The following is a 15915-nucleotide window of genomic DNA, read 5'->3' on the forward strand; positions in this document are numbered from 1 at the left end:
AATATATTCATTATTTGTACAAATATGAAAGCCAGTTTTCAGTAAGCAAGTGACCTTACAAAAACCATTGCTAGAAAAGCATAATTTTGACTTTAAAAAAAAAAATCTGTATTTTGGGGAAAAAACTCTTAACTAATACTAGATAAGTTATCACTGAACAATCTAATGAGCTTGGTCAGCATTGTAGATTTCAGCTACATTTGAAACTGCTTAGTCTTAGAGTTGCAGGTGCCTATTGTTCTACAAAAATCATGGAAGATTATTCTCCTTGAGTTTCCTAGGTCATGAGGGGTATCCTGCTAGAAGTATCACAGCAGAAAAAGTTCTTTGTCCCAGAAAACAGGTATAAATTGAAAGCAATGTGCACCCTCTGTGGAATCCCTCATGAACATTCCAGGTAGAGGAAGACAGAGGAATTGTATACGAGACTCTTCCTGTATAGGCACAGACTGTTTTGTTGTAAACTGAAAGGCACTCAGGTATTCCAAAATGTCACTGGAAACATGGGGCTAAAGCCTTAATCATTTTGATATAACAAGAGTTTCTGAAATCCTTCTCTATTTTAGTTATGGCATTTTGTAGGGAAAAGGAAGGCAACGTTGCCTTCTAGTAGGATGGCACTACCATTGTATCAACATTTCCTTTCTTCACAGCCCGCTCACCATAATGTCTGCAGGGTGTTGAGAGAAGGGCTCAATACTGACTGGGCATGAAGCTTAAGATGATTAACCATGCTAAAGAATGATTTAGCCACATAAATGGTACTTCTTCAGTTCCTTACTGGATCATAAAGTATGAGGCTATTACTATTTTGACAAAGAGATAGCAAGAAATTAATGAATGTTAACTTTCAAAATCCATACTTTCTACCAGAAGACATAGCAGTCTACTTCATGCAGCTGAATTGAGTTTGTCCTAAGTAACAAATAGTGGAGAAGTGCAGCATGCAGTGACACAATTCAGAGCCTGCCACAGAAAACTTTTCCAAAACCTAAGACAAATAGAAATGTTTTCTTTTTAAAAAATTCCAGTGGGAAAAGTGTTTTTCAATCTTCTGCAGTATTTACAACCCAGGTGTTGCAGGATTGTTCTAGTACACAAAAACATGAAAACTGAATGGGCTAGGAATTGTCTATTTTCATTGAGCTAGCTAAAATAATTGAAAAGGAAAATGTTTCAAAAATCATAGAAAGCAAATGAGATTTTGAAGTTCCAATGTTTTCTTTGTTACAATAAAATGTAATGACATTGGTATATAAAAATAGGATGTTTTGCTCCAGGCCCTTTTAAAACAGTAAGATTACAAGATGTTTGGTACTTACGTTTTGATGTTTTCATGGTACACCTTTGTGTCTGATGGTTGGTTGTAAAGTGGCTACAAAATGGATTGGCATATAAATTAAGAACATTACACTTGTGTTTAATTCTACAAATACACAACATGTTAAAGCAAATAGAATGCCCAATCTGTGAGATGCAGTGACCAAAAATGAACAGGAGTTAGAGGTGCTCAGCAACTCACAGAAAGGTTTCTCTAGGTCACTGGATTTAGTCTGATCCTATAAAGTCATCACTAGCCTGAAGAATTCATTTTTAAATAAAGATGACTCAAACATTTTAAAAACACTTGTATTTCAAGTTTATTAAAATTTGCTTACCAAAAATTACTGACTGAGTCAGTCAAATCACTGAGCCCTTGATTCAGCATGGACTTATGTATATGCTTAAGTCACATTGAAATCAATAGGACTGCTCAGGCTTTTTAAGGGTTACATGCTTACATGTTTTGCAGGATGAACGTATGCATGTGCTTAAGTTCTTTAGTGAATTGGCCGAACAGCTGACAAGTTTTAAAAGAGATGCGTCTTAAGTAATCTTCAACAGACTGCTCCCATCAGGGGTTTGGGCTGCTAGCCCATTTTCAAAAAAGTTATAATACATCAGCCACTTAAAATTTCTGGCACATTATAACTATATTGTCTCCCCTGGCCTGTGCCCGTCATTTAAGGTTTGGAAACATTTAAAGAATCGTCTTAGGGCATGTCTGCACTTACCAGAGATCACTCTGCTGATCGATCGCTGGGGGTCGATTTAGCAGGTCTGGTGAAGACCCGCTAAATCCGCGGCAGAGCACTCTCCAATCGACTCCACCGAAGAGTAACGTACAGTACGTCAGTGGGAAAGCAGCATCTCCCATTGACGCAGCGCGGTGTAGACACCGCAGTAAATTAACCCAAGCTACGCCGACTCCAGTTACATTATTCATGTAGCTGGAATAGTGTAATTTAGGTTGACTTACCGCGGTAGTGTAGACAAAGTCTTAGTTACAGAAATGGACAGGCATACAAACTCTTAAGACCATATATAAAGTAAGTCAATTATATTAAGAAAAAATTCGGGGGTTTTTTGTTTGTTTGTTTTAAGTTACAAGTTTAAGTCATGCAATCATACTTTCTTATGTCTGTTCATCTTGGGAGAAGAATCACAGAAAGAAAAGCAAGACAGGCAATAAAGAAACTTACCAGTTCAACTTTTGGACCAAGACCTTCAAAAATTTTATGAGCTTCTTCTGCTTTTTTCTGTGAAAGATATTTTGTATAGTCTAAATATTAATGCAGTTTTATTCAGTAATAATGCAAATTGGACTGTCAAAACTATCTTTAACATCTTGCCCCGAGGTCAAAGACAAATTCCCCATCCACATTTAAGTCTCTCTTAACCTGCTTCTGCCACATTGCCTATAGTGAATCTGTGTAGCTTGAAAGCTTGTCTCTCACCCCAACAGAAGTTAGTCCAATGAAGGATATTACCTCACCCACCCATTCTCTATAGTGAATCAAGTTAACATTTATAAATTGTCTATGGTTATTCCCCAGACCTCTATGTACTTGTCTGACTTTAAGCTGTGAGCTCATCTGTGCAGGAACCATCCTTCTTAGGTGTTTGGAAAGCAACTAGCACACGCTGGGTCAGACTGCAAATAATTATCTGAAGGAGGGGAAATGTGCTCCATAGCCAGAGAAGCATGATTTAGAAAGGCTGGGTTAAAGCAGTCATTATAAAAGTAAAGACAAGGCGCAAATATACAAAAAATAAGTCAACCCATATGTCCAATATGCCTTTTTTTAAAACTACACTTCACTACAGATTAACCCAACACATACACCCACAGTGCTTGGTGAAAGTACAAAAAACTATCTTGTTCCTAAGGGAACAGAGTGAGTTACTCATCCAGCTTTCACAAGTTCATTTAATCCACCCATCCTTCTAAACCCTCCCCCCCCTTTTTTTTTTTTAGCAAACAGACTATGAGACTATGCAATATACTTATTTTTAAGCTGCTTCCTCTCTACAAGTTATCAGTTCTATAAGCTATTCCAGGGGGTTCACATGCCAGCAAAAATTAAACAACAACAAAAAACAGAGGTTATTTTTAGAAAGTGTGCTCTGCTAAATTCTACTACTTTTCTACATGTACTATTCTGAACTCAGAAAAATGAAAAATATTTTAGAACCCACAGCTGTGCAAAGTAATTACATATCAGGAGAATGGTATAAAATTACCCTGGTATAAATGGTTTGTTTGGTCTCAAAACACATCTTGGGACTGAACTTTATCCCTCTTAGTTGAGTTGCATTCTCTAAGCACAGCTAAGTATTAAAATCAAGAGTTGTACCCTTACAACGTCCACCCTCTAACCATGATGCTGCAAAGGGGACTACCTTCTTGCAAAACTGCAGAAAAAAACCAAACAAGTATTGCATACACAAATGTCACAATATTTGTGAAGCAGGCAGCAAAAATAACTTGGTTATATCTGCACTCTGCAAAATGCATGCCAAGTTATGCACCATCAATATGCTTAGGATTGTACAAGACATACAATGAAGTCAGACCCTGCCTTTGCTAAGTTGAACAAATCTTTGATTTTAGAATTGTTAATATTTCAAATTCAACATTTCCTAAAAAATGTGATTGGGACAGAGGGTGGGAAGGAAAAGAACCTCAATCTTTGAAACATTACAATCCTCACTGAAGAGGTCCACTGTTCTACATTTTCTTACTGTTTTAATTTAGAAGAGGTATAAACACCTATCCAGAGTTCTGAGACTCTCCACAACTATTTTAAAATGCACATGAAGTACCATTAAAAACATTAATATTTTGCCCATGTAACTAACTAAAACAGTAAGGCACTCTTAGTTACCCCCTATACTTATAGTCCCCTAACCCAAAAATCCCTAGGAAAACCAAGAAATGGACTTCGAGAGCTGTTCAGCAGATTAACAGACCAGGGATCTGGTAGATCAGAGCTGCTGCAGTTTTGGTGTCACTGAAGTTCTGCTCTTTATTAGCCACTAATGCAGCATAAGCAGCTCTAAAAGTTTGCCCAAATATTTCATCTTTACATTCGTCCATTCACCCAAATCCTTAAGTGTCAGAACTCAGACTTTTTAAAAAAAAGGCATGGAACGCCATGTTACACCCCATATTACTCATCTACAAAATTTAAATGAGAATTTACCACTCAGTCAGGCTTGCCAGTATTTATGTGATTAAAGACCATGCAGGAGATCAAACTCCATGAGGCACTAAAATGTTATCACAGGATCAATCCAGAGATTGGGGTCACACAGACTCATTTTCATTGCTTTTGTTTGTCAAACACCTTCAAGGCTCAAAACATTCTGAGATTCGGAATGAAAATCTCATGCAAGTATTTGTCATTAAAAGAGAAGTTACTATGTTCTGATTGAAAAATAATCAAAATGGTTAAAATATGAAAAGATTGCAGCATATTTAAAAGACTGAATCAGCGCACAATGCGGAATGTAGCACAATGTGTAAGATTATATATATAATCCTGCTCAGCCAACCACATCTAAGAAGCAAGCTTACCCGATTTTCATCATAAATAATTTGGACAATACTGCGGTGTTTCTGTTCCACTGGAGGAGGGGAGACAGGCCTCTCTGGCTCTGGAGGTTTAGCAGCTTCTTCTTCGAGTTGTTGCTAAGAGACGAGAGAAAGAAAATCAGCCATCCGCACCACCTTACCCTAACCAGTAATTAGTCACCAGAGATAAAATATGCATCTCATCAACAGTTTGCTGTGCCTGTCATTTCATCATTTAATTTGCAAGGTATGAATGAACAGGGTTTAGTGCCAATAGAAGTGGCAACAAGACAGTATTTTTGCACTAATATTTGTAAACTAAACCTTTTTGAGGTGCACCCACATCTGTCAAACTGAAACAGGTCTGATTCAATTAAAAGCACAGTGCTGTGTTGTTGTTTATTAATAAACATATTTAACTTTCAACCAAAATATTAAAGCCAAGGAACACCAATTGTCTCAGGCAATACTCCCCCAAAAAGTTTGACAGTATATTAAAATAATATACTTAAAATCCTGGTTGCTGATATGCTTTTGAACTCCTTATTTGAAGCAACTCCTGTCATCATTATTCTAACAATCCACAACGATACTTCATGGCAGAAATAAGTTACTGAACACACACAGAAGTTTAAAAGGTTATAGTAACATCAAACAAATATATACAATATTTGTTTTTCACAGCAATTAACCTCTTGTGATTTGCCTCTCTCACCAAAACATTCTTTTATATATGAATCAATGTCAATTTCATCTTTGTGCTGTAAATATCCTTCCCTCCTGCAAGCCAGAAATATACAATAAAGAAAAACATACACCTCCAATGTAATGGCTATGTCTACCCCCTTATACATGATTTGCTGTGTTATCGCGTTGTGTAAGAAATTGGCTTTTACGATTTTATAAAATACCACGTACAGAGAACAGGATCAAGTCCTAACTTTACAGTTCATTTAAAGTAGCTCAGAACTTACAATTTTTTTTTTAAGTTTTAAGTCAGGGGTTCAATTAATGGTCCTATTTTAAAATAAATAGCTCTCTCTCTCTCTCTCTCAAATCTGCATGACCAGTCACTGATTTTGTACCCAAGGAAGTGACAGAGGCAAATCACAAGTGCTAATGTGTCAGTAAATATTGTAAGAGAGCCAGTCAAGTTCTCTTTTGCTGTTCTAATCTAAGGTCTAACAAGCTGGAATAAGAACTCATAAGACTGATTAAATGTTTCAAGACCATAATGCAGCATTTAGTTTGAAGTTGTTGCTCTTTTACTATATATAGCTATTGATCTAAGCAAATTTACAGCAGAATAGTTACAAAAGTCAATCCTGCATTAAATATATTGCTTTACTAAAAAAAAAAGTAAGATTTTAAAAAAATCATTCTTAAGATTAATGAATTCAAGATCTTAAAATTTAATGTTACCAATGTTTTTCTAAGTAGTTTTACTCTTAACATCTCTAGATTTATTTATTTATTTAATATATAAACAAGATTCTTGGAAAAACTGCCAGCATTTATGAAATAGATCAGGAGTTCCCAAACTGTGGTACGCGAGATATCTCTGGGGGGTACATGGAGAAATTATGTGATGGTGGATTTTATTTATTGCATTTTCATAATAGGCTACTCAGATGAAACTTTAAATCTCTGTGGGAATTTGTTATATAAAATATGGTAGTTAATTTACTTCAAGATGTAACAATGAGAACATAGAGATGCTGATGTACACAGCCCTCACCTCCAATCATCATACAAAGCGGGTTCAGTCTAACTGAGCTCAGAACTTAGTGAGGGTTTTTTTTTTTTTTCAGTTGTATGTCACACTATAACTATATCTGTACATAACAGTGAAATATGGACAGATGGCTAAAGACAGATAGTGTTAAGAAGAAAAAGTATCAGTGATGAGAAGGGTAGGGGTATGCAGGCAACTGGTAAATCTGAAAGTGGGTACGTGGGCAGCTGTTAGATCTGGAAGGGGGTACACAGTAAGAAAAGCTTGGGAACCTCTGAACTAGACTATTACATCCAACTCATTTAGAAGTTTATGTAGCACACATTGCTCACAGAACAAGCACTTTGACTCTTAAATTGTAATTTGGTTTATTTATTTTTGCGAACACTTTAATATTGTGCTCTGCCAACTGAAAACAAAAATAGCACTGGTTATGGTGTTCTCTGTAGTTGACTTACTTGCTTTTTCTTCAGTTTAAGGATCTGCTGTTCCACTTTTGCAATTTCTCGATCTACACGATCCATGCTCTGTATCAACTCTTCCTTTGACAGTTTTGAAGGTGATGCATTCTGGTCCTCTCCACAGGGCTGACCCGAGATTGGAGAAGATGGCCCTTCATGCTTGCCTCCAAAAGCTGGTTCCTTAAATAAACAAGGAACAATTTGATCATATTTTCTTACATAATACTTAAAGACAGATAAATTAGTTATGTTACAATCGCCAGATGTAGTCTCAAGTCTTAATTTATAATTGGACAACATTATGTATTAAGATAAAATTGACCAAAGCTTTCAGCCACTTACACTACTGCCTGGAATCATTTTAACACTGATAATTCTGAAGTTAAATTTAAGTTTCTAAAAGTACTCCGTTTTTCCTGTCATTTTTACTTCATACAGCCCTGGAATTAACAAAAAGATCACAATCTTAAAAAATTTAGTTTCTATTTACAAGTATAGGGCCCCATTAGGGCCATCTTCAACTCTTCACGGGCATTCACGTTAAAGAGTAGATCTCTGAAGACATGTTTAAAGATCAACATGATGAACTCTTGAATGCACTGATGACTAAGGGCAGGTCTTCACTACCCGCAGGATCGGTGGGGTAGAGACTGATCTATCAGGGATCGATTTATTGCGTCTCATCTAGATGCGGATAAATCGATCCCCGAACATGATCCCCGTCAACTCTGGAACTCCAGCTCACGAGAGGCAGAAGTGGAGTCGACGGGGGAGCAGCAGCGGTTGACTCGCTGCCGTCCTCACGGCCAGGTAAGTCGACCTAAGATGCACTGACTTCAGCCTCTCAAAGTCTTTCATGCAAAGTCACAGAAGGGCAACACTTTTCAATTAAATAAATAGGCTACATTCTAGGCCTATTATATTTCCAAATGCAAGGAATTGTCTTGGAGATTTGCAGAGGGAAAGGCATTTCAGCTGTTTTGTTGGTCACCATCTGCTGGCAGTTTAGGACTGGAGCAGAGATCACTACACTAATACTTTTTCAACAGAAACCTACATATAATATTGCTGAAGTTATGTTTTTTTAAATTAAACTCAAGTGGCAGCTATAAATTGAGTGTTCCAACGTTCTGTACTAGAAACAATTAACCTTCAAGCAGATTATGCAACTTACTGGGATGGTTGGTTTTTTTTTTTTTTACTACTCCTACACATAGCTAGTGAGCACACTACTATAACTTGCAACTATACTTGTGAACAAAAACAGGTTTCTAAAAAGTGAGCAGTCAATATTTAAATAGCTCATCACAGAAATGGTGTAATTTGATCATTTAAAAATTGTAATACTATTTTCAGCCACAACGATCTTTAAAATAGTCATCTAATCAATTTTCTAACATATTAAGGCACACCTTCAATATTGCAACAAAAACTGTCTTTACCTTCTTAATATCTGCAGATCGCAATCCCTCCTGTAGAGGATGTACTAAAGGCAGGACAGCCGTACTAACACGCTGAAAGTGGGAATCTGAAACTTGTTCAAGACGTGGTCGCTTAGATTCCAACGAATCATGATCAGTCTGTGACGGACCTGGGTGAAATTGCTGCTCATAGCCAGTTCTCCTTTCCTGAGGCCTAAGGAACAAAAGAGATTGTAAAAACAATTAAATTAAAAATATACATCTATCAAAAAAAAATCTATATGGTGCATACTTTAATTGTTGTATCCCATTTCCAAGACTATAGGAAAGAGTGTCACAAAACTCTTTCTAAATAGTGAGGAGGGCAAAAGTTTTTAAGTGGTATATTGCAGAAAATTGGCTTTTATTTTTAAAGTGGATTTTGACTAAAAGTTCATTTAAGCCCACAAACAGATCATTTAAATGCTCATCACTTCATAGCAGACCACGAAACTTATGCCATTACTACAAGTATATATGAAAACAGGTTTGGGTCCAGAAAGAGCATCAAAAAGACTTCACATCGGTAAGTTTAGTATTGCATTCCACAGAATTATGCAAAAGCACAGTAGTTCAATTATTTTTTTTCTTCTGAAGAAATCTTCAATACATATAAAAACTAATCTAAATTAGTAACTGAAGTTATCTGGAACTTGGTCTACATCATACTCTCAAGTTCAACTACTTATCCGTAGTGCTCTACCGTCTATGTTGGGGGCTGGGAAGGGATTTAGTGACTCTTCCTGCTCATTTTTTTCCAAAGCAAAATAGCAACATCACTAGCTTCTTTGCAGTGAATTACACAGGATGTCATTAAGATCTCTCATATGCTTCACCACCACCTCAGAAGATTTCACTAGAAGAGATGACAGTGGCTTCCTGTATTTTGCCAAAACTGGTGAATGAGCTTTTCACAATTTGAGAACAGTGGTTTGTCCTTTTACCTGCTGTCGGTTATCAAAGCACTCTAGTACTTAGATAGCACTAAACCAAATCCAGCTGTCTTCTTTGTAAATTGCAAGATGAAGACAACTAGTTAGTTAATCTCAGACCCAGTATTTGGGAATTATTTCTGGGAATATTCCAATTTAGCATCCAGAGTCGGGGAGCTATTCATTTATTTTACATACTAAATATCACCAGAGTAATGATCAGCACAGACCACTTCTGATCTGTGATCAGAGTGAGCCATGAGCAACACTGCATCTGAAGTAGTGTAAGTGCAAGGCAGGAGTACAATTTCACCTCACTGCAAGGAGTATCATATGCATACCTCTGTGCATCAGAATGTGATTATACCAATGAGTGAGTAAAACAATCACGATACTTAACTTTCCCCTACACAGTTGGGCATTCTCAGGATCTAAAATGTATTCAGATAATTAAAATCTCATTCAGATCTGTGGCTGAATCAATCTTTATAATTATTTTCAAGTCTGGTATTCAAAGCACACCGCATACCTTAGTTGTAAATCCAGTTAAATACAATTACTTAATAAACGTTAATCAGTATTTAGCTGACATTTACTGCCTTAAGTTACATCAGTGCAAAACATATTTAGTTGCTATAAAGCAAACCGTTTTTAATTAAAAAAAAGACAGACAGACGCTTTCATGACAGTAACAGTCAGCTATAGCACTGCAATATTAATCTGCTGGAGCCAAAACAGCAGTCATATCTATTTACCATACAAGCAGGACTAGTTTAATAAACAAACTTGCAAAACAGTCGCAAGAACATTTGACTCTGAACTATGTCAAGTGATGTAAATTGTTTTATTACTTTGTTGCCAAAAATCACCACCAATTGTTTGCATTTTTGCACCACATTTAAGTATTTTATACTGTTATGACAAATTAAACAACCCAACTAGCTCTGCTGCTTCTTACTTACCTAGACAGACAAATACCCTCTGCTGAATATTCAAGTGTATGAATTTTATCCCAGTGAAATCTAGGAAACATGATGGATAATATTCACACTGTGATGATTCTTTAATTTTGCTGTATAACTTCACTTGTCACTGTATCTCAAAGAAACAAACATTACACACTTATGGCCAAAATATTTCTAAAGAACTAGTTTGTGATATACACGAGGGTTCTCAGTTGCTTGCTAAGAAAGTTGTTGGGAGAGGTGGGGGGAAGTGAAGCACAGGTGTCACTTCCTATATAGGAAACAAACATCTTATTTAAGCCAAGTGGGCTGGGGAGTTGTGCAATGGGATTTAAACAAGGCAAATCTAAAATATTGTCAAATACCATAAACAAACCAATACTGTTAGTTAATGGAGAACCCTGTGCTTAATAAAGCTAAGTCCTTAAGCAAGAACTGTGGAAGCAGACTTTTTAATTATGAATATATACCTTTTATAAAGTCTGGTTCAACTCATAACAGATTTCTCTTGTATCTAAAAGTAAAACAGAATGCCCTTACCTGTCAGAGCCTGGGTGAAATTCAGAAAGTAAGGAAGGCCGTCGACGAAGTTGCTGCTGCTGCTGCTGCTGCAAGAGTTGAGTTGCTTGACTGACTTCCAGATGAGAAGAACGATAATCAGGAACTGCAAACTCCTACATGAAAAATAGTCCTGACATTTAAGCAAGAATGAAAATTCAAAAGCTATGACACTGAGCCAAAGTACTCAGGAGATGAAGGAATCATGGTTTCTGAATAATTCTTGCAAATCAAGACCGGATTCTCTCAGCTTGCTTCAAGTCTTAAAATGACAAGTTTCTTTTAGTCATTTTTTGGATGGCCAAAAGAAATAGATTAGAGAAATAGAGTCATAAAATCCACTATCACAGTCGTCACAGGAATTGCAAAGTAATTTGGAGCCCAAAAGAGAGGAGGTCTGGTAATGGGGGCAATATAAAGAAAATAAGAGTGAAATTCACATACTCATTCCTAGTGAATATATTCAGACCTGTCTAGGGAAAAATGATTGCATCTATACACTGGCAGACACGTACAGTGACTAAATTAGACCAGGTTTGAGGTCCAAGACTCAATATGCTTAGTCCTGGACAAGTGCCAGAAGAGCTTTGTTAACCAAAGCTTGACAGATTTAAACTCAGAGATTATAAGAAATGAAAGCTCTGTGCCATATGAAAGCTTGGAATAACAACTTGCAAATGGTATGACATTAATATTTAGCTCCAGTTGTTCATGGGAGATTAGCTACTACAATCACATGGGAACAGTTGCAAAGATGCAGTACAGATATTCTCAGGACCAGTCAGCTTTTAAAACCATTATTTTAGACATGATTGGAAAGCAAAAGTTTTATATCCCCAATACTATATCATGAGTACAGAATACTATCCACTGAAGTATCAGAACTCAACATACAAGTGGCTTTAAACTGTCCAGTTACCACACAAATTCTCCATTTTGAAAGATCCTTTGGTAAGAGCTAAAGTTTAAGGTTTCAAATAGATTTAAAAAAAAAAAACAAGAGATAGGAATGTAATATTTTGAACGTTTTAGCAATTGTAAATGTTTGCTTCTAAAGACATGTCACTAGCAATTCTTAACCAAATTCAATGACGATACCATGAAATATGCAACGGAATAGCCCCTCAATTTACTTTCATGGACCCAAATCACAAACGCCACCACAGAAATATGTTTTTTTGCCTCAAGGGTATCAGTTTTCTACATTTGCAGCTCAAGATATTTTGAAATGTGACATTGTATTCAGCATGATACAGAACAGGCAAAGATGCGACCCATGGAGTTTACAATCAAAGGGAGGTCTAGGAGACACTAATCTAAACAACAACATTTATTCTAACATGGGTCTTTTTATATATTTCCCTTTTCTTTAAAATATAAATGAATAAAATAAAATGAACACTCTCTCTTAACATGCAAAATAACCCTCAACCTGCTCATTAGCCAGGAGATTTATCCTGCTTCCCACCAGTGACCACGGAGCACATAGGAGGCCAGATCTTCAATCCCTCAAGTCCCCTTTGCATTACTCCAGTGGTGCAACATGGACTCTAAGCTACATTAAGGCAGCAGCTGAGGATTTCCCTAGTGTAAGGGAACCCTGATATAGTGAGCCCTACACCAGTCCGTCCCAGCCGACCCAGCATGGGCACATCCTAGGGCAGGTTGGGGGTGAGTGAGGGCAAGGCCAGAGTGCAATTCATCTTGGTAATCCTAGCAAGCAGAGCAGCACTTTGGAGACCGCTATTCATGGACACAAGCGAGAGCTGCCCCAAGTTGAATAACTTGGGCCAAGGGCCAGTTTGGCTCCTGCTACCCCTCGATGATTGGGGGGGGAGGGGTCGAGGAAATCAGTGGGAAAGTAGTATTGTAAACCCACATTACTCCCCCACACACACATCCAGGTGTACTAAGTATTGCTTTGGCATACCCAGGGATCTAGTTCAATGTTCTTATAGGGAAGGAAGAGGAGGAGCTAGGCACTGGTAAGCTCTCATGGAGAGCTCCTGCACCCCAGAGTAGAGACACTCCCTCCCTTCCTGAGACTGACCTCCTATGGCACTTGGAGGAACCATTCTGTCACAGCATTTGACAGGTCACTTTTTAACTCAGAAAACGTTATTAGATTTGTCAAAGATTATATAAAAGTCATCTTTGCACATCGTTGAAAAATTAGTGTTTCCATTGCATAGAAATCCAGCCTCTCTTCCATGTTGGCTACACCTAGTCTAGTAATTAAGCATTACTAAATTAAAAAAAAAGACCAAAAAAAGAAAATGATTTTCAATGAGTTCCTTGGGGATTGTGTGTTCCAATTAGGACAAAACCCACCACAAAAATAGAAAAGTTGTATTAATTTCACAATATATGGTACTATATTCAAAAGACATTTAAATCTTCTTGATTTTAATCCCAAGAGAGCCAAGCCAACAAACAGAAGATGTGTGCAATTTATAAAATTTAATGTTTTCAGCAAAAAAACTTTTTTGACCAACTATTTAGCAAACCAAAATTGGCAGTTTTGCTCAGTGGTCAAAATGTCTCTTCTGTCATTCCACTCTGGTTTACACATATTTACATTTGAGTTTTCAACATTAAAAATAAATGAAAATAAAACCAAAGGAAGTGAGAATCAAAAAAGACTGCCTTATTTTAGAGAGAAGATTCTCTATTTGCCAAATATATATTGCTGCTCCACTCACTTGCACACTAAGACAAACTAACTAAACACTGAAACAGATAACATTTTTCTTGAGGGGATTTACAGAAATGAAAATAGGAAGTAGCACATAACTGACAATCTGAACATTTCACTTAGGATGCCTGCACGGTTTTAATATTTTGGTAGACTACTACTAATATCACCATAACAGTCTTACCACCTTGGGCTGGGATCTCACCAGATTTCACAAATTACAGTGCTGCAGGAAGGATAAACTCAAACCCCTTTGACGCAACACCTCGTTATGGAGTTAGGGAGCAATATAATGCTGAAAGGGACACCTTTTAGATAAGGCATTAAAATACGGCCAGAAACATTTAAAACCATATCCCACATTTTGTTTAATTAGAGGTATTAACCTTGGTGCACTGGCCAAATTCCATCGAAGGAAGACAGAACATAAGTATGTAAATTCCCCTCATCCGTTTTATTTAGGTTCAATACTCTGAAATTTCATTGTTTTTCAAAACATCCATGGCCTAGGATTAAGTAGGTAAAAATATACATTTGGCATGAGCAAAATACCCGAATGATAGGTTCAGGCTGTAATCTGCATGGTATCTGCTCCTTACCTGCTGATGTCGAGGGTTAGAGAAGGTGTACTGGACAGAGTGAGTAGGATAACGACTCTGTTCTGTGCTGAATGCTCCTTGGTTAGGAGGGTAGCCCGAACTTGACATTATCAGAGAAGGAGTCTTCACAAACTGAGATCAACACGAGCAAGCAATCATGTTTCTAGGAAACCGCCTAAAGGGGAAAAAAGAACACTGATAAGCAATGAAGTACCAGATGTACTTCCAACACATTATAACCATAGTCACCTAAGCAAAACAACCATTACCAGTAAAAGCTTCTCTACGCGCCCGATACATTTATTCAATAGGTTGCTCTAGTTTGAATCCTGTTAGCTGTTCTTAAATGGGCTCAAAAACAGAGGGGTCAGCATTAGCTACAAAAGGGTTTGAGAATTAAAATGATGTACTCTGACAATATAACAGTCAATTTAATTAGAAAGATTTTACTTTTTAAATAGGTCACTTAAAGGAGTTCTTATATAGCCAAATGGTATGGTGGTAACTACCTTAGGATAAGGTGTAATGAGCTAAATTCACCTCTTTTCTTTGGGAACTTTTTTTTTTTTTTTTGTAAATGGATATGAATGGTTCCGTACTTCCTTATTAAGTGAATCTTGAGGCCAGATGGGTCAGTATTCACTATGTCACCAGTTCTACTGGACCCTACAAAAAGTTATTACTATTGAATGGCAGCTTGGCAGCCTTAGTTCTTAGGTAGGCAGGCACGCATAAAAGCCATTATTAAAAATGGCAGCCTTGTTAGCAGTCTCAGGCTATGTCTACACTCCACTCCAGTATGGACTACAGTGATGTGAATTGCAAAGTGCTCCAAAGTGTTGTACTCTTAATGCCCTGTGTAGATGCTGCTGGCACAAACTAAAAGGTATCTAGTTTGCATAGAACCCATCCAAGACTGAGGCAATGCTTGTAGGAAGAAGCTTTGAAGAACTAGCCTTTTTTAAGCACACAAACATACAAACTCCATTACCGAGAACTTGACTGAAGCTAATGTAAAGCAGTCCACAGTCTTGGAAATTCTTATTGCTACTTGATATCCCAATAGCTATGGCAACAAAAAACTACCCACTTTCATCTGCAACTAGCCAGAAGAGCATGCCCCCATCTGGGGGGGGCAGAACTGGACATGGTGATACATGTACTTGTGACCTCTGTACTCAGTTATCACTTTCATCCAAGAACGAAGGCACACACCTTGAAATAATTCCAGCTGAGAAAATTCAGCAACCCATCTGTTTAGCAACATAAGTTGTCATGAACAACTAACCTAGTATTCTTATATAGTCTCTACAGTCTTAGTTGTTAAATACAAAACACATACACATGCCAGCCTTTTTTCCTTATTACCAATCTGTTGCCCAATGGTATATCTGTAGTATGTTGTTCCAACCTGTTTGACAAGTATGTTTCATGCGGTATGGATCTTTAGTTTTGCACAATATTACACATTAAGTGTTATGAGTACTTAACATAGCAGGGGGAAAAAAAGAAAGTGTTCATGCTTTTAAATACTACTTTAATCCACACGTGTGAGAGTACAGCTGAGATATAAAATCCTTGAATGCTTTTCTATATTTCCTGATTTGTGGCTG

General features: G+C 37.1%; 1 protein-coding gene across 12 annotated transcripts in view; it reads right to left on the reverse strand.

Moving 5' to 3' along the window:
• The window catches only part of NCOR1 (nuclear receptor corepressor 1), a 102770-nt gene that overhangs the window by 75167 nt on the left and 11688 nt on the right, over positions 1 to 15915 (reverse strand). For 7 of the 12 annotated variants that reach the window (XM_054008756.1, XM_054008757.1, XM_054008755.1 and 4 more), the window contains exons 2-9: positions 14303 to 14477; positions 10991 to 11124; positions 10448 to 10507; positions 8536 to 8728; positions 7091 to 7273; positions 4901 to 5014; positions 2523 to 2579; positions 1323 to 1375 (exon numbers count right to left, since the gene is read on the reverse strand). In XM_054008756.1, the coding sequence (XP_053864731.1) occupies positions 1323 to 1375; positions 2523 to 2579; positions 4901 to 5014; positions 7091 to 7273; positions 8536 to 8728; positions 10448 to 10507; positions 10991 to 11124; positions 14303 to 14410 (902 nt within the window). In that variant the 5' untranslated portion in view covers positions 14411 to 14477. The remainder of the gene's footprint in view (positions 1 to 1322; positions 1376 to 2522; positions 2580 to 4900; positions 5015 to 7090; positions 7274 to 8535; positions 8729 to 10447; positions 10508 to 10990; positions 11125 to 14302; positions 14478 to 15915) is intronic. The other 5 variants (XM_054008765.1, XM_054008761.1, XM_054008763.1 and 2 more) reach the window with 1 other exon arrangement.

Source organism: Malaclemys terrapin, chromosome 18 (assembly GCF_027887155.1).
Source record: "Malaclemys terrapin pileata isolate rMalTer1 chromosome 18, rMalTer1.hap1, whole genome shotgun sequence".
Taxonomy (NCBI): domain Eukaryota; kingdom Metazoa; phylum Chordata; order Testudines; family Emydidae; genus Malaclemys; species Malaclemys terrapin.